Source organism: Branchiostoma belcheri, unplaced genomic scaffold, assembly GCF_001625305.1.
Source record: "Branchiostoma belcheri isolate BF01 breed outbred unplaced genomic scaffold, Haploidv18h27 scaffold10, whole genome shotgun sequence".
NCBI lineage: Eukaryota > Metazoa > Chordata > Leptocardii > Amphioxiformes > Branchiostomatidae > Branchiostoma > Branchiostoma belcheri.
Genome location: NW_017802380.1, coordinates 3140333 through 3166225, shown reverse-complemented (window position 1 = coordinate 3166225; position 25893 = coordinate 3140333). Strand labels below are relative to the sequence as shown.

Below are 25893 nucleotides of genomic sequence, written 5' to 3'. Positions count from 1 at the left end.
CATATAGAAAGGCTTTTAGTCCAACTCTTTAGAGATATATACAATTTTACAACTTGATTCAATAACTGTATTTAATGATTGTATCTTCATTTTCCGAGATGTTTTCGGTCGTCATGGCTACGTCTAAACGAGGCCTTTGCTTGATCTTAGAAGGCCCTAAAGCGACAGGAACGTGGACATACGATCGCGACTTCTGTATCTGTTCTTAAAACATCAACTGCAAAAGAGCCATAAAATATGCATATAGGTTCTGTTTCTTCTCTCGCAAGTGGCTTTACGCGTGCTTTAAGGTGTTCTTAAACACAGGATTTCGTATTGAGTTCATTTTTGTTCTTAGGACATCCGGAAGGCAATCCTGACGTTTTGCCATGACTTAAACGTTCAGTTTTGACGTCCTGGCTGTTATATGCGCGACATGACGAGCCCGCCCTTTCCGTACTTCTCATCAGCGAACGTGACGTGTTTGTTGATGATGCTGGCCAGGCGGCTGAACTCCCGCGAGGACGACACGGTGTTGACGGACGACGCGCTGCTCTCCGTGTCCTTGCTGCTCGTGCTGACGTCGCTGCCCCGCCGGTGGCTGGTGCGTAAGATGGGGCGTTTGCCTCGTCTCTGGATGGAGTCTGTCCTCATGATGAGTCGTATGGACTGCGCGTTGAACGTCTCCATCGTGGAGGAGGCGATGGAAGAACTGTCCTCATCAGACGCGATGTTGCAGGAGAAGTCTAGAGTCCTGTTGGCAAACGAGGAAAACAGGAAGCTCCTGATGGGAGTAGTTCTACAGGAATCCAGCGCGTCGCTGAGCGAGCCGTTGTCGACTGCGTGGATGACGACGCTGCCAGTGTCGCTGCCGGAGCTCTGCGGCGTGTCGCTGTCTGACTGGGCGGTCTCCCCGCCGTTCCTGTGAATTATAGTCCCCAGGACAGAGTCCTTCCTGTGAGGAAAACGTGTCGGAAAAGGACGAGAGGACTCGCTCTCGGTAGAGTCACTGTCCGTGTCCGATCTGTTGACACTAGTCCGACGAGGCGCGTACTTCGGTCTTTCGACGTCTTTACCAGCGCGCCAGTTCATCTCGACGATGCTGTCGAACTTTATGTCCTCGGGCACTGAATCTCGTGCCCTACGCCCGCTCACGGGTCTCGATTCCCGTTCAGAATTTGTCTCGCTTCTGCTTAGCCGCCTCTTCATGTTCGTGATGCTGAACTTTCTCGGCTTCCCGAATACCTGGTGGACTTTGTTAGCGAGGGTCTGCGCAAGAGTGTACGCCCCTCCCGGGCTTTCTTTCCCGTACACCGCGCTGTCAGTGTCGCTGCCGAGTTCCGAAATGTCCCGGTCACTGGCCACGCTCTCTGTACCGTCGATGCTTTCGTGAAAGACCGGATTGAACTTAACCACGACCTCTTGCGGGTCTCTCAAAACTCCAGTACGATTCGCCTCAAGCACTCCGTCATCCATGCCCCTTACTCGCGGGATCCAGTCGTCTCCCATGTAGATGTTGTCGTAGTTCAAGTCGAAGTCTAGCATAGCGAATCCTCCGTTGACGTGCCCATTGTCGCCTACAATGTACCTGCTGCTTCTGTCGTCTGGCACGAATTTCTGAGATTTCCCTTTGCTTGCTTGGTACCTCTTTGCCATAGATTTGAGGACAATGACAACGGCTAAGACCATCAGAACTGCTGCTGCCACACCGGCGGCCAAATATGTAGCAGACAAGGGCGCTTCAGAGGGAACGGTTGCCGGCGACCGAGTTGCAGATGGTATTGGTGCCGCTGTGGAGCGTTCCAAAGGCGGGATGTAAATGAGGGAGGTAACAACCGGCCGGGACGGGCTGCCGGCATTCCCGCTGACGTCAATCGCGCGAACCGAGAGGAACAACGTGGCGTTCTCTCTGACGTCAGGGAGGGCGATGGTGAAGGTCTCCGTCTGGCCGGCTTCGCGGGGGTCCGTCAGGATGCCTGACGTCACGTTGTCTTGAAGGATCTTTGAAGCCCCTTCGAAGTTGCTCAAGATGTCAGACAAAGAGTCGCTTATTCGGATGTCGTAGTGCGACGCTGTGTGGGGTAAGAAAATATTGGCATTGTTAAGCATAACAGCATCTTACTGATGAAACAATCTTTGCACGTATAAATGGACACTAGCTTAACAGTGACACTAAATGATCATTTTGAACTGTCTTTTTCCAGTTCCTTCACATGTGATTAGTGTCGACTTGTTCTCTCAGTTCATTTTACTGACGCTGAAGAAGAGTGTTGGATGTAATCTCCGTAATTTATCCAGTAGTAGAGTTAGAATTATCATTGTCTTACCTTTGCCGTAGTTATAGTCTTCCCCGACCGCTGTCCAAGTTAAGGTGACCGTCCTGTCCTGACTGGACACTGCAGTTATTCGCAGGTCTGTGATACTGGAAGGGTCGAGGTCCGCGTGGTCGGTCTGCACGTATAACTGTGGGACGTCGATGACGATTGCGCCACCTGACGTCTTCCGTTGGAACTCCTCCAGTGGTACCAGTACAACCTCGACCTCCGCATCTGGAGAATTTAAAATCACAACAACCCTAAAGCACGGTTCAGTGAAGGGGAAGTGAGCATAAATATTTATTCTGTCTCCCACAGTTTGAAGGACAATAATAGACTGTATGTTCCCGTACCTGGATGTGCTATTGGAGCCCCCGCCATTGTCCCTGGCCCTTGTGAGAGGACTGTTCTGTTGCCGTCGTTGTCTGCCAGAACCGAGACGGTGTACCGGGTGGTTTTGCCGGCCGCAGCTCCCAGCTCGTTCACCAGGAGGAAGGCAGAGTAGACACCATCGCCAGCGGACACATCAGCCCCTGGAGTGGGGAATATATGAATGAAAATGCGACTAATGATGCCACAATCAACCTTTCAGGAGTCTTTGACCAAACCTTGTGGTCACGTGTCTCGAAGGTCACTGTGTCAGAAGTGGGTCATTCACCCTGATAAGGACCGAAAAGTATGGCAGTTGTATTCAATGTATTGGAACCAACGTAGACGTTATGAAATATAACATTTACCAAGATTGAATTGAATATATTAGATGCATATAGGCTCATAATGTCAATCCCAAATGGTGCAATTACCATTTGTAGGGCTGTGACAGAACACAATAGTCAGATTATGGTCAGGAGAACTACCCACCTACGCCGTTGTCGAGCAGTGTAATGTTCGTATCGTTCCCGTACGTTGTCTCCACCAGCGCCGCGACCCTAGCCGACAGAACCGGCGTGTAACCCTTCCTCAGGTCGGCGCGAACGGCGATGGCGTCAGACGACTGTCCCAGGGTCACGTGATGGTTGCTAAGGTGACACGTCAGCGTGATGGTTGGGTTGTCAGGGTCGTCAGGTTTTGAGGTGACGTCGATCTGGACGGACTGGGCAGTTGTGTCTCGTCTCGACCGCGTGGCTTCGTTTTGGATTGAAATGGTCCATCTTCCCGTCTGAAATGTAATGCGGATACTTATATTACAAAGCTAGAAAAATCAATGGTTCAAATTCAATGGTTCAAATATTGACCTTTCGCGGAAAAAGTGAAGCCATCTCAGTGTAAAGAACATATGTTAGATTGTTATTTCTCTCTAAGGAAACAAAAGTTTTGCTTCATTGGCCACTGTCGACCTGACCTAGTATACTGCGTAGCTCCTATGTTCCCGTTTTGTAAGAAAGCTGTTCACAAATATTTCGTGTGCAAGAGTATCCTTGTCTTGTACCGATTAATCTCTTGGGGAAAACCCCAAGATTCAAATCTGAAGCTCACCTTTGCTTTCCCGCCAATCCGGAGGAGCATGGTTCTCTCTTCGTCGTTGTGGTAGAAGTCAGAACGTCCGTACGTGACGTCATCCGGATCGGTGACCACCATGTTCAGACGTGCGCAGTCCCGGCAGGCGAGCCGGAATTCCGTTTTCTCGCCGACGGTGGAGTCGATGTAGACGTGTTCGTGCAACCTTTCCCCTGCGCCTAGGCTGTGTGAGAAGGTCGCAAGCTGGAGAGGACGAGAAGACATTATTGTTAATTTTAACGGCAAAAGTACAAGTCTTTCTTTTAATGCTAACGATTATCATACTGATCATTCTGGCATGCTAATTCTTTGCAAGAGTCCGGACTGTAGAATTTTTACTATCGTACACCAGGGCATGCCCTTACTCGTTTCCGGAAGGTGTGGTGGGTTCTTTAACGGTCTAGTGTCTGGCTATCCCTGGGCTCCATTTAACGTCCAATCCGAGGGACGTCGTCCCTAAACGAAGCTTAGAGGTATACTCATTTTCAGCTGAGTCCATTGCTCCACGGTGTGTACCTTTGTAGCTCAAGTGGGATTCCTTAGAATTCTAAGGAACACAATCCTACTGTAGCGTCGACTGCCACAACATGCACAATTGTGGTAAAATTGACCACAAACTCACCGAAACAGGGACGCTGGTGCTGTCGTCGTCCACGTACTTCAGCACGGTCGCCGTGAGCGCGTCATCCAGTGCCGAGCCCCCGGCGTCACTGTCGGGGGAGAAGAAGAACTGGCCTCCCGTCACCTGGGACAGCATCTGGGGAGGGAGAACATGGACATGGAAATATCTTAAGAGACAGATTTTGTGAATGTCCAGTTAGTGTGCGGGGAGAGGACCCAATGTCTTCTGCATCACAAGGTCTGTCACTTAATGTAATTTAAGGAAACCTTAATACTGCCGTATTGATACATGTACGACATCGCCACAGAATTTTTAAAGTTACTTTTTCATCACCTGCTACATTTACATAAGGACAGAGGAGAAAACAGCGACAATTTTTAATATCGTTTTTCGTAGACATGAGGCCCGCAGGAAAAGCTAACCACACATGCCATTAGTGTCTACGTGTTCCTACAAATCTTACCGGTAGCGCCTCTTCTGCCCCGTCCCCCAGCGCGATGGTGTCGATGACCACGCCTTTCGCCGTCTCGTTCTGCAGCATGAAGATGACGGAGTTGTTGAGGCGCCGGTCTCTGCCGTCAGTGATCAGGATCATCTGCCGCGGCCCGGTACTGTCTCCCAGCTTACGGTCCTGCACCGCAGGGCCAAGGATCTGGAGAAAAAAAATAGAAGGATTTTCGTGAAGAAAATGACGTCTCCATGTCTTTTGGCATGCCGTTCAGTCCACTTTCTAGTAGTCTTTATAGTACTGTTCTTCGACCAAGAATTGAAGGCCAGAGGTCAATGTGTACGTAAAGGAAAAGTATCAAGCTTCTTTCCTGTGGATACACTAGACATTAGATGCATCGGTTTCCTGCCTAGAAATATCTGTTTTTGAACCTTTATTAGTCAGCTGGATAGCCACGTTTGGCGTAACACGTACACCTACATTTGTCACGTCCTGTAGATTGCCCGGCAATTTATTAATATCTCAGAAAAAAAAAACCCTCTCACCTGTACTGCCAGCGTGACTGCCCGGGTGATGTTAGTGCCGACCCTCCCCGTGCGGTTTGTGAGCCCCTCCAGGGTCATGTTGAGGATCTCCTCCCGGACGGCGTCTCCGTTCAGCTGCTCCAGGTCACAGATCTTCTGACTCGTCCCGCGGAACGTCACGATGCCCAGCCACGCGCCGTCCTCTAGGGTGGACAGGATGTAGCTGGACACTGACCGGCGCAGGCGATCCATGCGGCCTTGACCCTGTGGACAAAAAAAAGCAGTCCTTTTAGACAAAATTTGGTGTTTGCCTTTTTCAAAAGTATCCTGAGTGTTATCTAAAAGACAGGTCACAGATTTGAGACGTATCCCTCATGGTAAGATAGATAAAACTGAACCTGAACCCAATCGCTTGTCCCTAATGTCACGTGACGAAAGTAGTGGTCATTATTCCTGAAGAAAACTATATATACTCTACCTCTAATGACATTCAGGCTTGTAGAGACCAGACCAGTAACTGTCTTTTCCCCCACGACAGTACAAGTCGATGGGATAAAGTAAACTTAAAGTGACTACCTTCGTCAGTAGCTTCCGGAAGATGGTGGATGTCGTCTGAAAACTTTGTATTGTAAATCGTGTGTACCAGTTTAAAGTTTCCTTCCTTTTAGAAGGAATTTTTTTTACTCACGGTCATACTTCCCGACACGTCCAGCACCAGCACCACCCTCCTGTCGGTGCTCCGCACGATCTGAAAGGTCGGTTCGGTGTACGTTTGAGACAGTTTTGGCGGGTTCGCTCCCCGTGCGAAGTCCCGGTGGTCCGACAAGACCTCCCAGGCGCTGCGGCCGCCACACTGCAGGTTCTGCGGGCTGGGCGCCTGGCTGTTGTGGTAGGACAGAGGGTCACCGGACTCGTTCCCATGGCAGAACTTGAACACCTGGGAAGGAGATGAAAAGGTTGTTCTCTTGGCTCTTTGGGACTTTTCTACGGTGGCCCACAGGCACATGCACGGTGTGTACAGGGGTGTACATGTGTCGCAGGGTATGTCGTGGATAAGGCAGGGGTATGTCGCGGATAAAGCAGGGATGTCGCGCAGATAAAGCAGGGATATAGAAACTTGTACCTGTCGGCTACTGTACTTTTCGCTGACTTAATAGAATGTTTAAGAAAGAACTTTAAACCTGCACGCGAAACATGCTTTGACTTCTGTCTTAACAAAGACCAACAATGTCAAAGTTTCCATGCCATCTCTTTGTTATCAATTTCCAGTTTACTTCATTTTCAGCGTTAATCTTGATTAGAAATCAATACTTTTAATGAAAACCCTTGTGGAATCTTAATTATGGCCTGTAGCAAAAATCGTTGTACAGGACATTACTCACCGAGTCCAGGTAAGGAGCATACAGGATGGACCCTGTGGCGTCGGTGTTATTCCTGTCCACTTCAAACCTGCAGCCGGCCTCGTACAGGGCAGTGGCCGGGTCCCGCCGGCACGGCTCCCCCGTGTCCCTGTGCCTGTACGCGCCGCGGACCGCCAGGGAACACCGCGTGGCCTGCACCTCGCCGTTCTCGTGCAGGTAGAACGCATTGTCGCCGGAGGCGTACTCGTCGAAAAGCCCCCACCGCAAATGGCCCCATTCGTGCACCAGTACACGACCTAGCGGACAGGGGTTGGAGGGGTGCATGTTTGTGATTTAGACGATATAAAAAGTGACACAAGATCATGTTTTTATTGTTGTAGCACAAAATTATTTCATACACTCGACAAAAACTACAACTTAAAATGAAGCTTAGAACGCGTTGTCTCCCGAGGCGTACTCGTCGAAAAGACCCCACCGCAAGTGGCCCCATTCGTGCCCCAGAACCCCAGAACACGACCTAGCGGGTAAGAGTTGGAGAGGGGCATGTTTGTGATTCAGACGATAATGAAACATGCATTTGCGTCATCAATTCCTTTTGATGTTACAAGTATTTTCTCGAGATGACCAGCAAAAAAAGTGACAAAAAAGTGACGCAAGATCAAGTTTTTAGTATTCTAGCACAAAATGTTATATGCACTCGACTAAAACTACAACTTAACGTTGTCAGGATATGACGAAACAGTAGGACAAAAAGTCACTTTTGTGGGAGTAGATTAACACTGTGTCTAGTTTGAATATTTTGGCAGGCTTATGGGATCAATACGGGCCGTGTTCTTGTGTCGCTAGTGGCCTTCAGCACACACGGCACGCACCACAATAATGTGAAGCACCTCTCCACCGCACTTCTGGGGTCAAGCAGCGGCAGGTGAACGTTGTTTTGCGCTTACCCCACCTCCCCCCCGCAACAGGCATTTAGTCTGCATCCGAGCGTAGCCTGGTGTCCTCCACGGTCTATCGTGGTTTGGGGAGGCTCTCTTCGGGGCTGCAGGAGCGCTTCGCCGCCCAACTCAACTAGACTCCCCGGTAGGTTTTTGCGCGACGGAAGTTCAATTAGCCTTGGTGGGGCTAATAGAATTTTTTTCCGAACAAAACACCTACAGGCGCAAATCTTCTACCTTGCGGCCAGTTGAGCTGGTCGGGGAAAAACTAGTACATCTCTAAAGAGGGCCCACCCCTACCACGATAGACTGGACACTAAGCTATTAAGCCCGAGCGAAACGAAATAGCCTTACCTATAGGTCCGTAGTTTCTGGTCACGTTGGGGTCCGTTAGAAATCCCGACGTGAGGTGCAGATACTCCCCGGGCTTGCCGCACCCCTCCGCCCGCTTGACGTACGGCGTGTTCCCGTACACGGGGTTGGCCCTGTCGACTCGCACGGCCGCTCGGCAGAACGTCTCGTCGGTGGCGGCGGGGTAGTCTGTGCCGTTCCACGTCCTCGGCAGTAGGATGGTGATGTTGCCGAAGTAGGCTCGGTTGTCGGTGGCCAGGAAGAGCGCCCGGGAGGCGCGGTTGAAGGCGTCCTTTGTGAAGAGACGGAATAAAATACGATTCACTGAGTTGGGAAATTTCAACTGTGTGTTTTACCGCAATACAACGACTGATCAACAAACATTTAGTGATTTAGCGAGCCTTTTCTGGCAATAAAAATACACAAATCACTGACGAGAGATGTTATAAAAGCTAATTTATCATTTTCATACACGATGCGTCGCTCATAATGAAAAGTACGTTTCCAACTTGTACCCCACAGTTCACAGGAAACTATAGATGTCCTTATAAGAGGTTACATAAACGTAACTTTATCTGAAAGCCAACGTTAGCTATAACAGTACTTCTCAACTCATTGAAGATGGCAGATCTTCGAACGAACCCAATTAACCCTCACTCCTGTTGGCAGTGCTAACTAAGTTGAACAATGTCAAGGCTGAGTCTATAGTACTGCCGTGGTTTCTATTCTCCTGCCATTGAGATGACAATGTTTACACTGGATTGAATTCGGACGTTGTATTATCTGCACACGTTTCCTTACAAGCAGAGACGGACAAACTTTGCTAACTCACTGTGAATATGCTGCAGAAAGCCAAGTGTAATCATAATAACCATATTTCGCCAAGGCTTTGTTCAAGTGTTGATTGAGAACCCGGTCTGTATTTGTGCCACAAAAACACGTCTGAAACACGATCCGACCGCGAGCGTTTATATCATAATAGCCGCAGACGTCCTGACCAGCATTGCTTACGGGTATGTATTGTGGGGTCTCTTTTCATAACGTCGTCTTTTGTCCGATACCTGGAAAAATGCTTCCTTGTAAAACCTACTGCGACACAGCCTCTGGTAAACAAAGTGTGTTTACTTTTTTTTTTACAAATCTCAATCCACGTATTTGCTGGTGAATCTAAGATAATCAATTTCTCCCACGATTCTTTACAACACGTTCTTTTGTCCGATACCTGGAAAGTGCTTTCTGATGAATTGTACTGCAACACATTCCCTGAGGAACAAACAACATTTTCTTACGAATCCTAATCCCACGGCGAATCCTTATATTTGTCGATGAATCTAAGACATCTTGATGAACATTTCTCACGTCTCCCTTTCTTATCGGCCTCCAGGGAAACGCAGTGATTTGGTAGTCAGTTAACAGGACACAGCTCCTGCTGATTGAAGCGTTAAATGATACATTACAGAGTAAACATCATCATGTCGGATCTGTTGACATGGGAGGACGATGAACACGTCATTACCCGACCGCTGGATAGCTTAGGCAAATCCGCAAATATCCCAGCAACAACACGTTATTATAATAGGACATTACCGAAAAAAGGTCACACCGACCTTACGAGAACAGAGCAACCGTTGAAGGTAATAAAACAACCTGGCCAAAAATATAAGAACGGTAGATAAGGGAATATTCATTTAGCCTTTAACATATATGGAACACCGTCCAATGTCTACCCTTGAACAGAAGAGGGAGTGCCAAGACTTTTGTTACTACTCTCTGTAGCTAGAGACTCTGACGTAAAGAGCAGTCACAGTAAATCAAGGCGTCATTTTCTCAGTCCACCATGCTTGAACTACACAACAGAACGCCGTCCAACGACCGTGTCTCCAAACACATTTGCTACAGAGTGCCCGTTCCGCAGCGGTTACCTCGTGCGGGTGAACCGCGTAACAAGCAAACTGTGGACTCAACAAGGCAAACACAGTTATTGTAAGGCAGGAGAAAGGCCATTCGATATATATTTGTTTGAGCACGGGCTGCCTGCAAAACTTGAACAAATATAATTATAGCCATTTGAAAGGAATGACGAAAATCACGGTGCACGTTAAATGGGCCCTGTGAACGTTCGAACGTTCAGCAATTTCGTGGGTTAGAGATAAATGGAAAAGGCGGACTGTGTTTGATAAATAACGTTAACTGGATCATTGCTATGGCTATTTTGGCTGTTTCATGAACTACGTACACTAAGCGGACACGTACGACTTTTTTCCAGGTAATCCCACGTGTTAAAAGCAAGTTAATGTATGTTTTAGTTAAGTTGGGACAAGTTTTCCCTGCTTGTTATGCTTCGCCTTGGTGACGATGTGAACGTCTATTGTGAGTGTGAGGAAGAAATGATCCGGGCAAAACGTAACATTCTCATGGGTCTTAAGTCTAAGTGTTTCTTACGCACGGGGGCAAGCTTAAGTAACCATGCACACATGTGCGGACAGGTGTTCAGCACTTAAGTAATGATAGAACACGGCATCGTGCCTCACTTAATATCTTCTTTTCAATTCGATTCCGTCCACAATTTGTACATGTGGCGTACTGGTTATCCTTAAATACCTAACATGAACGTATAAGCAAACAGTATACATGGGTAACTGTGACCCAAACTGTCGCATGGTTTAGAACATGATTGGGAAATTTTATACGCACACTAAATACTAGTAAGTTAGCCACGTACAATGAGCTGATGTGTAACTGAAGACGATTAAATGGAGGACTAGGATCAAGCTTTTAGATTTCACTCAGCCACTATCTAGAACATTCATTTCATGCAAGTAATCACTATAACGCTATACACCCATTCTTAGTTAACGTGTGCAATTGGGGTTAAAAAGTGATAAAAAATTAAGTTGTCGCTAGGACTTGCCAAGTGGTCTTAACTTATTCCCTATACTATTGACTTTATTAGGCTACTTTTTTTAAAGTGCCAGCTGTTTTAATTTGTGAAATATCGAATATTTATCTTTATCATGTCACTTTCAAGAGAGTGATGTCCAAAACACCAGTTTACACACTGATAACGGTCTGAACATATATTGTTTATTGTAACAAACCACAAAAGTATTTTTTCTCAACAAGAAGCCCTAGACGAACCTCCCAAGGGGCATCATCTTACAGTCGTGTTCGTTTTTAGGCATTTATCATGAAATGTTCGCATACTAATAGTGGTTGATTTTAGGAAAGATAACTGCACAATGTAGTTTTTTCTGTTGTGAATACAAATTTTACTATACTTAATATATTTGTACTTCACGGAAAGCGGTAAGAACCATGGAATGCAGTATTGATTACAATTTAAATGTATCTGCAACTGCACTCTGGGCCAACGCTATCATATGTTGGTAACGTAAGTAACAGCATTGTCACGTAACAATAACATGGTAACAACAATCGAAAAAAGTGAATGTTGCTTTCCCCCCTAACTTAACAGCATGCATACAACGTGCAAGTGATGTCATCAATGCTACTTCTTGTTTTTAGACATTTATCAGAAACATTTGCATGCTAAAAGTGGTTGATTCCTCACAACATACATGTAACTTCACAATATTGTCTTTTTTTGTTTGTGAAAAAAGGTTTTACAATACATTTGTACTTGGCAGGAGGCGGTTATAACCACGGAATGTAGTAATTGAAATGTGAAGTATCTACACTATATACAAACGCTAGCAAATATTGGTAACGTAAGTAACAGCTTTGACACGTACATAACAACATGTTAAGTACTGTTGAAAAAAGTGAATGTTGCTTGTCCCCCTACTTTAAACAGCACTTAGAACATGGCCGCCTTTCCTCAGCCAATCAGGAGCCTGTATTTCTTGTGACTAAATCCACATAGTGCGGTCCCCAAAGGGACAGGGGTGTACTAACCAACGAATAAATTAGACTAAGTCGGAGACGCCCATGTACTAACCAACGCATAAATTGACTAAGTTGGAGACGCCCACCGTTCACATGCAAATAAATTGATTAAAAAAATTAACAACACAAGACAACAGCAGTTTGATCAATTTCCCTGTACATCTTTATTAAAAAAGGTAGACAAAAGAAACTCATGACAAGGAAAGTGAACAACGAACAGAGAATGAATAACGAGTATGGATGAAGCAAAAAAAATCAGAAGGTTTCTTACAAATGCCATGTATAACGAGAGTTTCTCATACATTGTAAAAAATGAAACACAGAAGCTACAAACTTTTAGCGATACATTAAAACGATGCAAAGTCTTCCCAACATGTCTGACATGATTTGCTCATTCTTAAACTTTGAAAACAAACCATGGTAAGACTAAAAAAAGAATACACCAACATGCTTAGACAGCAGGGCAGGCACTGGGCGAGGGAAGGAGGTTTGAGCAGGAACGAGTCGGCCCGGGAAAAGAACACTGAACAGGCCGGCAGAGACGCCACGACCAACTTGTTTGGGATCAGGTCAGGGACTGCTGTCTCAGACAGACAACCGAGAATTTTTTAACCCAAAAACAGAAGGCATTGTGGGGCTAGCAAAGTGTTGTAAACCATGACAAGAACTGCTATGCATATTTCACACAAGGCTGCGAGAAGTAGCTCAGCTGCAATTCATGAATGAGAACAAAAGGACGTACTACAAGCTGTAATGTTGGTAAGGTTTCAAGGAAAACAAACGTGTGGTTTTTGAAGAAAACAAACATGACTGTGTAAAATGTATTTCATCTGCTTCGGAAGATGGCCATGTTCTAAGTCAGTTAAAGGATGGGCGAATTGCTCGTATATGTGGATTTGGTACAGCCCCGCACCCCCCTCGGATTTTGTTGGCACCCCTCGGGCTCCGCCCTCGGGATGCCAACAAAATCCTTGGGAGGGCGGGGCTGTACCAAATCCACATAAACTCGCTCCGCCCATCCTTTAACTAATACAAATACATTACTAAAATTTAGATAAAAGTTTATCTTTATTTTATAATGCGTCTAAAATTGATGTGAGAACTCTTTCGAAATCCTAAATGTCGATTCTACTGAGACAGATTTCTCATGTCGTGTGTATCCCACTTACACGTTGTCTGGTCACGAAATCCATTTGCGTCAAATCATCCCTTGCAGTAACAAGATGTGGAGCGCGTCCTATGACCCTGATTATCGTAAAATGTCGCTGTATGTTCGATACCGTGTATCGCAAGACAAATCGGTAACGTAAGTAACACGGTAACGTAACGCAACATTTGGGGACATACCCATGAAAAAAATATTAATAGTGAGCCACCAGAATTAAAACGAGGTAGGTAAGTAGGTATCTCGGCATGCCCTTTCTACACAAAAGGCAAGGGATGGCCATTTCATTTACAACCTATAGTAAGCACGGTAACGTAACGTAACATTAAAAAGTGGCCGTTGGCCATACCCTCACAAGATGCGGTAATATTTGTTGTGTGAAAGGACTGTCCACTCTTTCACGTCTTTAATGCTGTACAATACATGCGAGGCTACAAAATAAGATAAAACGTTGGTGGAAACTGTAGTTTTATCTGTGACTCATGCCCGTATTTGTGCGGTAACGTAAGTAACCTAAAAAACTTGCGACAGTTTTCAAGTGCGACCAGATGTGATATAAGCAGAAGATGGACAAGCTCCTCCCCCTGCTTTATAATGGTCTAATTGATGGGTATAATTAACCAACGGAAGTCAAGTCAGGGAACACATTTTAAAGAAATAAATGTAATGGTTAAGTGCTTTTTAAGATTTGCGACAGGTGGATTTTTACTGTCTCCATACAAAACGCTGCCATTTAAGATCAGAAAATGGTCAGCTGTTGCGGTAAAAATGTAACACACAATATTTCTAGGGTTCATAGATTAGGAATAACTATCAAATACGAAGTTATATTGTAATTTAGCTTTCCGGCAGCCCGATACTTTCTTGCGACAGCAATTGCACACGTTAACTAAGAATGGGTGTATAACCAATAGAGACTTGCTAACCCAGCAGCTACTCCCGAGTGCTGAACTTAAATCAAGGAAACCCGTACTTACCTTGATAGCTTGGACCAGACTGTCGTTCTGTGGAACACTTCTGTGCACGCCGATCACCAGGCCGGTGTACTTGTTGTTCTCCAGTTTGATTCCCAGCGCACTTGTTGTGTCTCCGACGGTCAGAACTGTCACTAACAACACTACCACTGTGTCTGCTATGCTCCTAGACTGCTTCATGTCTTCGCGTAGTTTCGTCACATTGACGGACGAACAACAGTTTTGTTCTCGTAGATCGTCTGACAGCTACTCAAGTCAACAGGGTTCGCGGTATAATATCTTTCCTCATCCCCTGTGCAGGCAACTCAGGAACTGTCCTGCCCAAAACCTCTCCCCGTACGGCTCTCAGACCTGCCGTGTGGCCGGTTACATGTTGCCCGGTGCGGGAGACGCGCGCTGCCCGGCCGTGCTTGTCGGTACGTCGCCGTGCGAAAGTGAAGAAAGTGACCCCGTGCCTGCAACACCTGCCGTAACCCTGCCCTGACGGGCGAAACCTGAGACGTCGGGTCACGCCGCTTGTTTAGACTTTCTCCCGTCGGGATCCGGACGTGGCGTCGGCTTTCTTACAGGGAGACCCGCGCGGACGTTCAACCTAAGAAGACGTCGACGTAATCTCCGGATGTTAGACAGTCGACTTTTCTTTCGCTCGTTCCTGGCGGGAAGGCAATCTTTCGTTGCTTCTTGAACTTAAACTTCATGTATTGCTAACAACGACAGGTGTTTCTTAACAGTACATAATGACGCCGCGCCCTGTATGTTCACACCCACGCAAAATTAGCAGTCAAAGTCTCTGTACACGCGCAATATTCGCACATCGCCCACTCCGTAGCCGATAGAGATGTGGCTCAGTCCGAGAGGATTTGTATCCTTGTTCTCCTCCGTCAGATCAAACCGCGGGAAACTCCAGATAAGGAGCTTTGCGGCGCGTTTCCTGTACGCTTCGGGAATCAAAGCGGCTGGCTTACATAAAGTCACGGACACAAAAACGTTCTATTCCGTCGAATACACAATCAAAAAGAAGAAAAAAAATTACTATCAGACACAAACGGTTTTTCTGGTTAAAAGAAAACTTGTTTTAACGTCACTTCGCAATTTGTACCCAAGCCAAACGTGGTCTTACACAACACTGCGTGCGGATAGCACAGAACCAATACGTTTTGATGCCATCAATTGCCCTCAAATATTCTAAAACCACTCCACAAAACTCTCGAGTTTAACCAACTGAAGTGCTGTGGGAGAGAGACAAAAATGCCGACACACCATGATAGGCGCAACAAGCCGCAACAGATGCATATCAAGAGTAACGCTCGAAGGGCGCGCTGCCAAGCCGGAAAATGGCCGGAGTGAGGACCTATTGTGGGGGTAAGTGTTTGCTGGGACCTGCTGTGGTCTGGTACGGATCGATACACCGGCTGCTACACAACAATCAGAAATAAACATGCCGTCAGATTTGTATAACGATTGACCGGTTGACTGGTTAGTTGGTTGGATGATTGGTCAATTGATTCATTGATTTATAGATAAATAGATTGGTTTAAGCTCCTTGGTGTAACAGAGAGCTAAATATTAATGGATGATTAGCCTACAGATGATAAGTCATTAGCGTTTGCCTTCGGTATATTTTCTGTTTTAGAAGATAGACTCTGTAAGGTTTGCCGACGTACGACGATGAAATTGGTCTTCAGCTCTTGAACGCCACACTTCGGAAGCGGCGCGTCCTGTCGACAAGCCGGGCAGTTTCCCCACTCGGGCTCTTCTCCAAACACGGCTGAGAGAAGTTTTGAAGGAACGGTAGCACTTATTATATTTCAGTCCATACCATGGTATATGGATGAAATATATTGTGTTCTCTGATGTTTCTTCTCCTTCTCCTCCTTCTCCTCCTGCCACACAGTCAAAGGGATTCAACTCCGCCATCATTCAGCCAAATGACTTGAAATTTGGCATGGAGGTAGAGTGGGCCAATACCCCCAGGCGTTTTTATTTTTTTGATACATGCCTTTGAAACATTTTTATGAAGGTTTTTTGGGGCATTTTTTTGCCAAAAAGTGGATTTTTGGATCCTGAGCCCTGGTTTTACAACCAAATGATCTGAAATTCGGTATAAGGGTACCTTGAACATGTGTCTACAGAATAGCAGTCACATATTTGACATACACCACTTCCAAATGACTCATTTAGGGGACTTTAATGGCTATTTCAGGCCAAAAAAGGGGCCAAAAGTGCTATACCCGTTCCTTGTTCTATATAAAGAATGGCCTGTTCCATCTGCCGTTGGCCATGGAACGCGTGTTCCATTGCGGGTTACCTGGGGTCACATTGCACGTAAGTCGTGCGTAATGACCCACACATTCAATTTTATGTGCCCAAGACCTTCAAAATGTATCAAATCTCATCATTGTTAATATTTGCATACCTGTAATAAGATTAGTAAAGCTTTCGAGATTCAAACTGCTTGTTCTTGCATCTTTGTTCTCAATTACATAGCTACTATTTAATTCATTTATTTGAGATCCTTTGCCAGTTTTGCACTGGGGTAAGTTTGGAATAGTCCACTTTTGCGTGGGAGGGAGATGGACTGAAATATGCCGTATTTGCTCCCAAGCAAATGTCGGCCTTTCTAGTTATAAGGCTGTTTGTGACGTTCTCCAAACAGATCTGTCATATGAGTTCTTCGTCTGTCAGATTTTGCTAACCATGATAGACACCATCCTATGTATGTGCGAACGTCGGTACCCCACAGAAGCATCGGGTAATTAAGGGCAAAGCTTCATTAACTGTTACGTGTAACGTCAAACAACTTACTGCTCCTATCTTAATTGTGTATTCATTTTCGTTGTGCAGAGAACATACAAGGGTGGATTTTACCCTTCCCCATTATGCTACATATTAGACAGTGTAGTTCCCTTTTATGTCGCTATGCGTCGTGTCTAAACGGTTGGTTTGCAACAGAGCTTCGTCATGTCCTAACTACATTACCATCTTTCGCAATGCACACATGGTGTAGATCATTTGGAGAAGTTTATTGATTTCTTGTCAACAGACGTTACAAAATACCACTCATTATATCTAAATAATTTTTTCTTTACATTCCTATACACTGTAATTCACGGGTTTCACTTGGCATATACATTCGGTATAGCAAAACGATTCATTGACACACATCAAATATAAACTTGAATGTCAAGTAATCTATATCACGTTCTTTAAATGTTCTTCTTTGTAGCTATTTAAGCAGATAAGACACACTGTATGTTAAATTGCAGGTTTCCGGTTATCATAGACAATTAATTTTACAACCCACAGACATTGACAAGATTAGTTTCATCGTTTGGCAGACACCATTGACAAAAGCAAACAAAGCACTCATGCCTCTGTTAAATATCACCAATATAGACACAAAATCTTTGTTCTTACAAACGCACAGTTACAAGAACACAAAAGCACAGTCATGTCATCACATACATATGTTCTTGGAACCACGTTATAGCGTTGTTTTGTTATGTGAAATCCTCTGTTTATGAAAGCAATCCCAGAGATTTGCCCATCAGTGACGTTGACAATAGATATGCCATAATGTGATAATGTGATAATACTACAAAACAAGCTTAGAAGTTGCCCTCAACTCATTCAATTCTGTGGACACAGACCCCCTCCTGCCTCACTGAAAGATCCAACAGGACAACAATACCAAAGTTACCGCTAATTATAGACTTCCTATAACCCACTGTGAATCAACTACAGCATGAGATCGGTATGCAATATAAATCACAGGGGGAACAAATGGATTGTTCTGTAGTAATGGGTGGTTTGTGCTGAAGCAGTAACGATTATGGATTTCTTGTCCGCTGAGTCTGTGAGGATGTTGGATCTCAGGTCTATGCAGACATCAGTAGATGTGGTGCTTTTGTGTCAGGGTCGATGAAATGTTAGTTTACACGCGGTTGATTTCCGGTTGATGTTCAACGACTCAATACACGTGTACGCGGTTGGGAGAATGACCATCAACCCCTTCAAATATACCTTCAGAGCTTCACAGAAACAGCAAGGTTGCCCAGCCGCCCCATGTGCCACTAAGCACTATCGACCTAGGCTCTACCAGGCTTCGGGAGGCAGCTGGAAAGAGTAAAAATTGGCAAGATAGAGAGGTATTACATGCCAGGGGACTTGGTCCGCTAGAGAGCTTTGCCGCACTCTATATGTCCAATTTCTATTCTTTTTTAGCCGCCCCTAAAGCCTGGTAGGGGCTAGACTAAACCTTCAAACTACCAACAACTACACTGCTGACTTCAGCACACCGTTGGAGTTCGGCACCCTGTTACCATTGCTTGAACCGGAGCTTTTTCGTCTCGTGCCCAAATTGTCCATCTCGATCGCCAGCGTGGCGCGGCGGTTGGGGTTGGGTTTCCTCCTGATGCTGCTGCTTCTGGACAGCCTGTGGAACGACCGTCTCATGAAGAACGGGTCCGTGTACGTGTCCTCCGTCTTGTAGAGGGAGCTGGGGCGGGACCAGCCGCCGTCAGCCCAGGAGCAGGGCAGCATGGACAGGATGGTGTTCTTCACGTTCAGGTTGAAGAACCCGTACACGATCGGGTTGAAGGCGGAGTTGAAGAGGGCCATGGTCTCGGCGATGACGTACGCCACGTCCGGCAGGGACTTGCCCGTGTAGACCTCGTACAGCGTGACGACGAAGTACGGCGTCCAGCACGTCACGAACCCGATGATGATGCAGAGGGTCATCTTGATCGTCTGAAATTTACAACGTGACGAAAACGTGAGGGAAATCAACCAAGAATTGATGTGTTAAAAAACTCGTGCTTTCCAAGAACTATCGTAGAGTGGAACTCGTTGCCACCAAGTACTGCAGTTAAATGCCTGTGTAAAGATTGGGTGTATCAGGTCGTATAGCTAACTGTCGCTGGGCCGCGTGCCCGAGAAGGTGGTGCGTTGCGCCGACGGGCAGTTATACCGGCTACACCGATACAGATAAAGAAATCAAAACTTGAGAACGAGGATTCACCACGGTCGTAGGTTACTAGTAGTTGTATTGTTGAACAATTATACAGTATTGGTCTACTGTCTAGTCACTATATCTATCTTGGGACGTGTTCTTCTGACAATCGGTATCTGAAATGTCGTCTGCCTGTCCACACTCCTAATTGAGCCTCCTATTGTCACGACCTCTATATTGATTTCCACTAGACTACGCCGAGGCACGTATCCATCTCCCCGCCCCTCACCAGAACCGCATCGTTGGAAAATGGGGTAAAGAATTTCCCAAGTAGCCTTCAAAACCCTGCTTCTCCTATTAAGTAAGTTAGTTATCTCTCTTAGCGAGTCGAGCTGGTCTCAATCACGATGTTTGCTTCTTAGGGAGAACAGATGCTGTTACAGTCTGATTCATGTAACCCGTAAGGCCGATTGTTGTTATGGGGTGACCAATAAGTATCTGTCTGTATCTATCTGTCTGTATCTGTATAGCCGGTATAACCGCCCCTCGGCGTAACACGCGGCGCGGCGGCAGCTGACACCGAACGAACTGTTTTCGCCCAATCTTTGCACATCTAACCGCAGCAGTTATTTAAAGATTTGTAGTGATGATGCCTCAACTGTCTTCTTCTTCTTCTTGTATCCTCATCACGAGGTGTAGCAGGAGAAGTTCTGCTTTTTTTTTTATATTCCGAAACATGCAATCACAAGACGTGGTGACGGCACACTCAAGTTTTTTTAACTTATATTAATGCCGCCACCAACACAGGGACAGTACAATACTCATTTACACCTGAGCGAAGTGAGGAAAGTCGTGTAAAGTGCCTTTCCCAAGGGCACAAGATATCGGTGGCATGTCAGGACTCGAACCCGGGGCCTCTGGTTCCGAGTCGAGAACGCTGCCGCTACGCCACACGACCCCAGTTCTGCTTCCAGTACTGTACACTGTACTACAGTAAAAAAGAAGGATCTTCACCTTGATTTTAGCGGACGTGATGGTGGACCCCGTGCGGCGCATCCCCCTCTGCCTTCTGCAGCTCATGCGGCGCTGCTCGCGGTCGGTGTGCCACACGGTCCTGACGATCCGCACGTAGCAGCAGGTGATGATGACTGCGGGCGCCACTAGCACGTACACCGCCATCCACGTCATGTACACCTTGCGCTGCCACTCAGCCGTGTACCCCTGACTGTACACAGGGGAAACAGAGAGGTAGTTATAATCTTCAAGCAGATCTTTGAGTGGCTGCAAATTCACGTATCTAGTTGGCCAGGCAGTATGCATTTGTCAGACAGTAGCCATTTCGCAAAATTTGGATGGCGTATTGGGTACTATCCAGGATGCTGCCTGGCCAATTTGATACTGTCTTTGCAGCCATCCCAAGATCTGTTTGGAGATTAAGGGAGCTGAGCATGTGGACATTTTTTGTTTGGAAACTTTGATATCTTTTTTGAAAGATCTAGATGACATGATATGGGCCCATGGAAAAACTGAGAATGTTGTCAAATAACGATTTCTATGGTCTTTCAATGATTTTTCAATGATATCAACAACCTTTCGACGATTCCCAACGCTCAATGACCAGTGATTTATGGTCACTCATACGCTAGCACCAACGGCAAGACGACAAACGACATGAAAAATGTGTGTTTGCTGTGTATGAGTGATTGCCCGTGGCACTGACCTGACACATCTGTGCGTGATGACGCCGTCTGGCCCTTCCTTCTCCTGCTGCAGGAAGATGAAGAGCTGCGGCACGGCGACCAGGAACGCCATGATCCACGCTGCCAGGATCATCCGCTTCGCCTTCCGCTCGGGGTCCGCCGCCACGTTCATCGGGTCCGTGATGGCCTGGTGCCGGTCCAGACTCATCGCTGCGACATACAGGAGAACTTTTATCATCATATTGTCATGAGAGTTTCATGGATGTTCATGAGTCTTTTCCGCCAGCTCTCCCTATCCTCCATAGCCCTGGACAGGTCTTCTGGTCTGCAACCTGCATCCTCCCACAATTGATATATGCAGGTTGTGTAAGGTCTGCCTACACTACCATGGCCATGTTTAGGTGCCCAGAGAAGAACTTTATTGCAAGACAATTGTACAAGGTACAACGCATGGCAACAGCTACTGAACATAGCACAAAAAACTATAGAACAAAACTAAAAACTTAATTACTAAAACAACAAGGGCTATAGCATAAGTCTTTGATGTAGCGTTAGTCTAGTGGGGCTAATCATGTTTTCATGTAGTTTTTCTACTAACAAAGCATTCTTTTATAATTTGACCTATTTTTGCATTGTGTGCATTTAAAGATACATTCAAATCTGTCAGTGACATGGACTTTCTTGAAATCTGTTGTACTTGATTCGAGAAGTGTAGATAGCTTGTTACGGTGCCGGTCCGAACTCATCGCTGCAACATACATGGGACTCATGACCAGATTCTGCTCATCCACGGGGTGGGAAACTTTAATATTCAAGCAGTTCTTTTCATGGCTGCAAAGACCATATCAGATTGGCAACGCTGTATCCATTTGCCCAACAGTTACCATTTTGCCACCATTTTAACTGTCTGGGAAATGGATACGGCCTGGCCAATCTGATACTTTCTTTGCAGCCATAAAAAGATCTGCTCGGCCATTGGAGATTAGGGCTGAAGATACGGTTATGTTAGAATGTTAGAATCTCTTCACACAATCGTCATTTGGTTTAAAATCACATCGAGTGAAACTTTAGTCCAATCCCATTCAAAAGACTCACGCATCATATTACGTAACGCGAGCTCTAATGTTGCCATTACATATTCAGCACTGATGAATACTTGATCTTCACTTTGAAACTGCGTCATACATGACAGACGCCCCGAAACTACGCCACAGACCTGAGGGATTAACTCATTGATAAGGTATTAAAATACATTTTTGTGCGCCACTTATCGTGTTCAGTCTGAAAGACAAATCTGGGCGTGCTTAGTCTAGTGTATTTGCGGAAATCGTGGTTTGTAAAGTCCATCTGATGATATGGGCTAATGGGTGATCTGCCCAAGTTTGAGAAACTTGGCAAACGAGTGAAAAGCAGACTGGTTATTGTTGCGAGGCCTGTATCCACGGAGATAACGGTCATTGTAGGAGTAATGTCCACAATTTGTCACAATTTCGCCGGCTGGAATTACCTTTCCTTTTTGAAATGTTAAGCACCGATGCCAAAGTAACGTCTCTTGTTCTTTCATACATAGACACATATCACCGTTTCTTGGCATGCAGTGGCAGTAGTTTGTCCAAGTGTAGTCAAGGGGCGTCCAGCAAATTGGAAGCGCCACGGTACACTGAACCTTATGGCTTGACAATACAAGGAACCCCATAACCAGATTCTGCTCATTGAAGGGTGTGAAGTGAGTTAGAATCACTTTACACATTCCTCAGTTGGTTTGGGCATACGCCAAGTTAGACTTTAGTCCAAATTCTTTCAAAATTCCCACGCATCATAATGTTAGGACGGGAAAGTATACACCAGGGCTCTGATTTTACTTTTAGATACTACTCTGGTTGGTGAATACTTGACCTACACATTCAAACTGCGTCATGCATCACAGAAGCCCCAACACTACGCCAGAGACCGAAACGATTAACCCATTGATAAGGTCTTAAGATACGTCACTTATCATTTTGATATGTATTCAGTCTGACAGACAAATGCCACTTACGTGCTTAGTCTAGACGGAAAGTGTATTTGCGTAAATCGTGGCTTTTAAAGTCCCCCTGATGATATGGGCTAATGGTTGATCTGTCCAGGTTTGAAAGGCCCGGCATTATGTCCCCGTGAGTGATAGACGCTGTTCTACGTACCCACTTATTGTTGACTGGATGTAGTTACAGGACTTACGTCAAGGGAGATGGTACTGACACTGACATTTTAGAATTGAAGCTTAGTTAGTGTGAAAACTTGAGAAGACTGGTTATTGTTGCGATGCCTGTATCCACAGAGATAACGGTCATTGTAGAAATAATGTCCAACATTTATCACCACCACACAAATTTTCCGGCTGGAATTACCTTTCCTTTTGAACTGTTAAGCACAGATGCCAATCTAATGTCTCTTGTTCTCTCAGACATAGAATATCAAAGTAGAATATCAAAGTTTCTTGGCATGTGGTGGAAGTTTTTTTTTAGTTGTAGCCAAAGGCGTTTAGCTGCGCACAAGATGGAAGACATATTTGTGACTAGGTGAAATACCTGATAACATTGATCGTTTTCCAGTGTGAAAATACAGGGCACACACTGATATGTATCTGAAAAGTGGATGAAGTTTTTATAGTCTCCTCCAGGTAAAGCAAAACTTAGTCTCGACGCGAGTTATGCCAGGGTTTCGGCGGCCGCCGCCTCACAAATATGCAAAGGAGGCTACGCAAAACACACATTCACGTGTGCCATGCATGACATATAAACGATAAAACCGTCTGTACAGGTTAAAACCATATGTAGAGGTGTGAAACACCACATAGACGATAAACAAGTGCTGTATAAGATGGAAACAAAACTTACCGGTGAGGATGAATGTTGTACTGGCCAGAGTGATGACCTGCGCGTACACGATGACCTTACAGAGGACCGGTCCGAGCACCCACTGGCCGAACGCCACGAACACAATCTCACTGGTCATGGTGACCAGACACACGCAGATGTCCCCGATGGCGAGGTGCAGGATAAAGATGTTGACTCTGTTCAGGCCCTTCTTCACCCCCGCGGCCGATACGACCAGGATGATGACACCGTTGCCGACCAGGTTCAGCACCATGAGCACCGATAACGTGGCCACTCGCTGGACTACTGGAGCTGTCCAGATACTCTGGAGGCCGCCGGCAGTGGCGTTCCACACGGTCGCCTCTGGCAGTGGTGCCGGGGTGGCAACGTTAGCTACAGGCGTTGCCGAAGGGACATAATCCATGGTTGCGTTGTGGATCATACCTCACCGATGAGGCCAACACTGAGCTCGTATCAGTGTCCGTATCAGCCAGGTGTCCGTATCAGTCCAGGCGTCTGTATCAGTCCAGGCGTCTGTATCAGTCCAGGCGTCTGCACAGTCCAGACGTCCGTATCAGCCAGGTGTCCGTATCAGCCCAGGTGTCCGTATCAGTACAGCTGTCCGTATCAGTTCAGACGGTACTGAAGGTCTGCAAAGTCAGTACCTCCAATGTTATTCTGAATCGTAGGCGGTATATGAACCTTTACCTTTGGATTGTCTGTGAATGCCGATGTGGTGCGTCTGTAGCGCAGGTTTAATGTCTGTGTTCTTCCCACCTCTCTCCACCACTGCTGTAACACGGAACAACAGCATTGCAAACTCCACAACTTTACGTCCAGAGAGTGGCGTATATCGAAAATGTTATCATATTTCCGATGTTGGCTGAAGAGAAGAAAGGGGCGTTCCCGCGATGATTTGACTAGAGGCTCACGTTGTTCGGCAGGAGTTGGCCAGATCTACTGCTATTCATTGGCACCGAGTCCGAATCTAATCCCCGCTGTTCTTGTCCGCCAATATATCGATCTCTTCTTAACTTGCGCAGTCATGAAGGAAGTTTGATACAGGTCCATTACTGCGGGTTCTGCGCGTGAATTCGATAAGCCTGCGTCTAAACGGCAGACTCTTCAAACCGCTAGCCAACGTTTCCCGGAGATTAGGACTTCATGATATCCCGCAAAATTACATTAAAAATGGATGTGTCATATCGAGTTTGTCCACGCTGTATCCAGTGAGGCCGATCTGATTGTGTAACACTAGCTAGTCAGCACACCCACGCCGGGATCCTACAGAACATGCGAAAAATAACACGGTAATAAATAACATGTTAATGAAATTTTCTAGTCACGGTTTCATACACATGAAAAGAATATGGACACAGCTTAGTAATGATCATAGCTAATTCATATTTGATGGATGTTCTTTCGACCGACATGCAAGAAAGCGATGTACACAGTGATTTGGTCCGAACCATTAACTAACATGAATATGGACGACGAATGTAAAGCCAAACGTAAATGGATTGAAAGCCATTTTTGCGAAGCATGGTGTCGAAGTGGATGTGGAAAACAGATGCCAAACCTGAACTAGAAGAGGCACCTTTTAGAGAGCTCGTGTGATAACTTTTTTTGCACAGAAACTCAGACAATTATACCCGTATTTTGTAACCCTGACCATCCGAGAAGACTTTGATTGAACGTAAAGGCGACAATCTACAAGGCCAAAAGGTCCCTTATGAATGTAGAAGCAATATTGCACTTGGTTTGAAGTCATTACCGTGAGGGCGTTTTTACCCTGATGATTACAACTTACTTTCAAACCATGTCCCATTTGTATAACTACAGCTACATGTACCAGACCAGGTCTGCTAGACGATGGTGTACATGCACGTTTCCGGAAGTTTACCACTTTTCAGGTGGAAAATTGGTCTTTCGATCGGTTACAACAAGATAACAAAGAAAATCAGACTGAGTGTCTTCCAGTAGTCGAAGACAAATGAAAGTGACACCGTGAAACGTGTCTCCACCCTTAGTCCTACTAAAACAAGAATATATGAAAGTACGTTCTGAAAAAAACGTGGCTATGAAAAAGCGTGGTCAGGGTGGATCTGAACATGACTCCGACCTTGTCCCCCACGCCTCTGCACCTTCGCGCGCTGGCGAATAAAGACGCATAGGTGTGGAGCTCTTCCTAACACGCGCTATGTATCAACGACGTGTTTCGGCTAGAAAAAAGTGTTTTAGCACCCAGATATCTGCTCTGGTGATCTTACGTAGGCGTTAAGGACGTCAGTGTACGTAGGTGCCTTC

General features: G+C 45.9%; 2 protein-coding genes across 2 annotated transcripts; both read right to left on the bottom strand.

Annotated features, from left to right (window-relative positions):
* Positions 1 to 371: 371 nt before the first annotated feature.
* LOC109469016 (calcium-activated chloride channel regulator 4-like) lies at positions 372 to 14260 on the bottom strand. The gene is made up of 11 exons (XM_019767408.1): positions 14084 to 14260; positions 8039 to 8327; positions 6768 to 7042; positions 6074 to 6322; positions 5407 to 5649; positions 4877 to 5065; positions 4414 to 4548; positions 3156 to 3453; positions 2648 to 2827; positions 2307 to 2528; positions 372 to 2051 (listed from the first exon to the last, which is right to left on the bottom strand). Exons 1-11 carry the CDS (start codon positions 14258 to 14260, stop codon positions 403 to 405), a joined length of 3906 nt encoding a protein of 1301 aa, XP_019622967.1. The 3' UTR covers positions 372 to 402.
* A 4095-nt stretch (positions 14261 to 18355) lies between these two features.
* LOC109470753 (vasopressin V2 receptor-like) lies at positions 18356 to 24028 on the bottom strand. The gene is made up of 4 exons (XM_019769822.1): positions 23608 to 24028; positions 20752 to 20941; positions 20046 to 20256; positions 18356 to 18829 (listed from the first exon to the last, which is right to left on the bottom strand). Exons 1-4 carry the CDS (start codon positions 24026 to 24028, stop codon positions 18356 to 18358), a joined length of 1296 nt encoding a protein of 431 aa, XP_019625381.1.
* Positions 24029 to 25893: the final 1865 nt, after the last annotated feature.

Excerpts from the sequence above, each read along its gene's own strand:
- LOC109469016 (XM_019767408.1), bottom strand. The coding sequence starts at position 14,260 with ATGAAGCAGTCTAGGAGCATAGCAGACACAGTGGTAGTGTTGTTAGTG. Across the intron at positions 6,323-6,767 it reads ATGCTCCTTACCTGGACTCG|GTGTTCAAGTTCTGCCATGG; the intron begins GTGAGTAATGTC and ends TCTCCTTCCCAG. Across the intron at positions 3,454-4,413 it reads GCACCAGCGTCCCTGTTTCG|ACGGGAAGATGGACCATTTC; the intron begins GTGAGTTTGTGG and ends ATTACATTTCAG.
- LOC109470753 (XM_019769822.1), bottom strand. The coding sequence starts at position 24,028 with ATGATCCACAACGCAACCATGGATTATGTCCCTTCGGCAACGCCTGTA. Across the intron at positions 20,257-20,751 it reads ATCACGCACAGATGTGTCAG|TCAGGGGTACACGGCTGAGT; the intron begins GTCAGTGCCACG and ends CCCTGTGTACAG. Across the intron at positions 18,830-20,045 it reads TCACGTCCGCTAAAATCAAG|ACGATCAAGATGACCCTCTG; the intron begins GTGAAGATCCTT and ends TGTAAATTTCAG.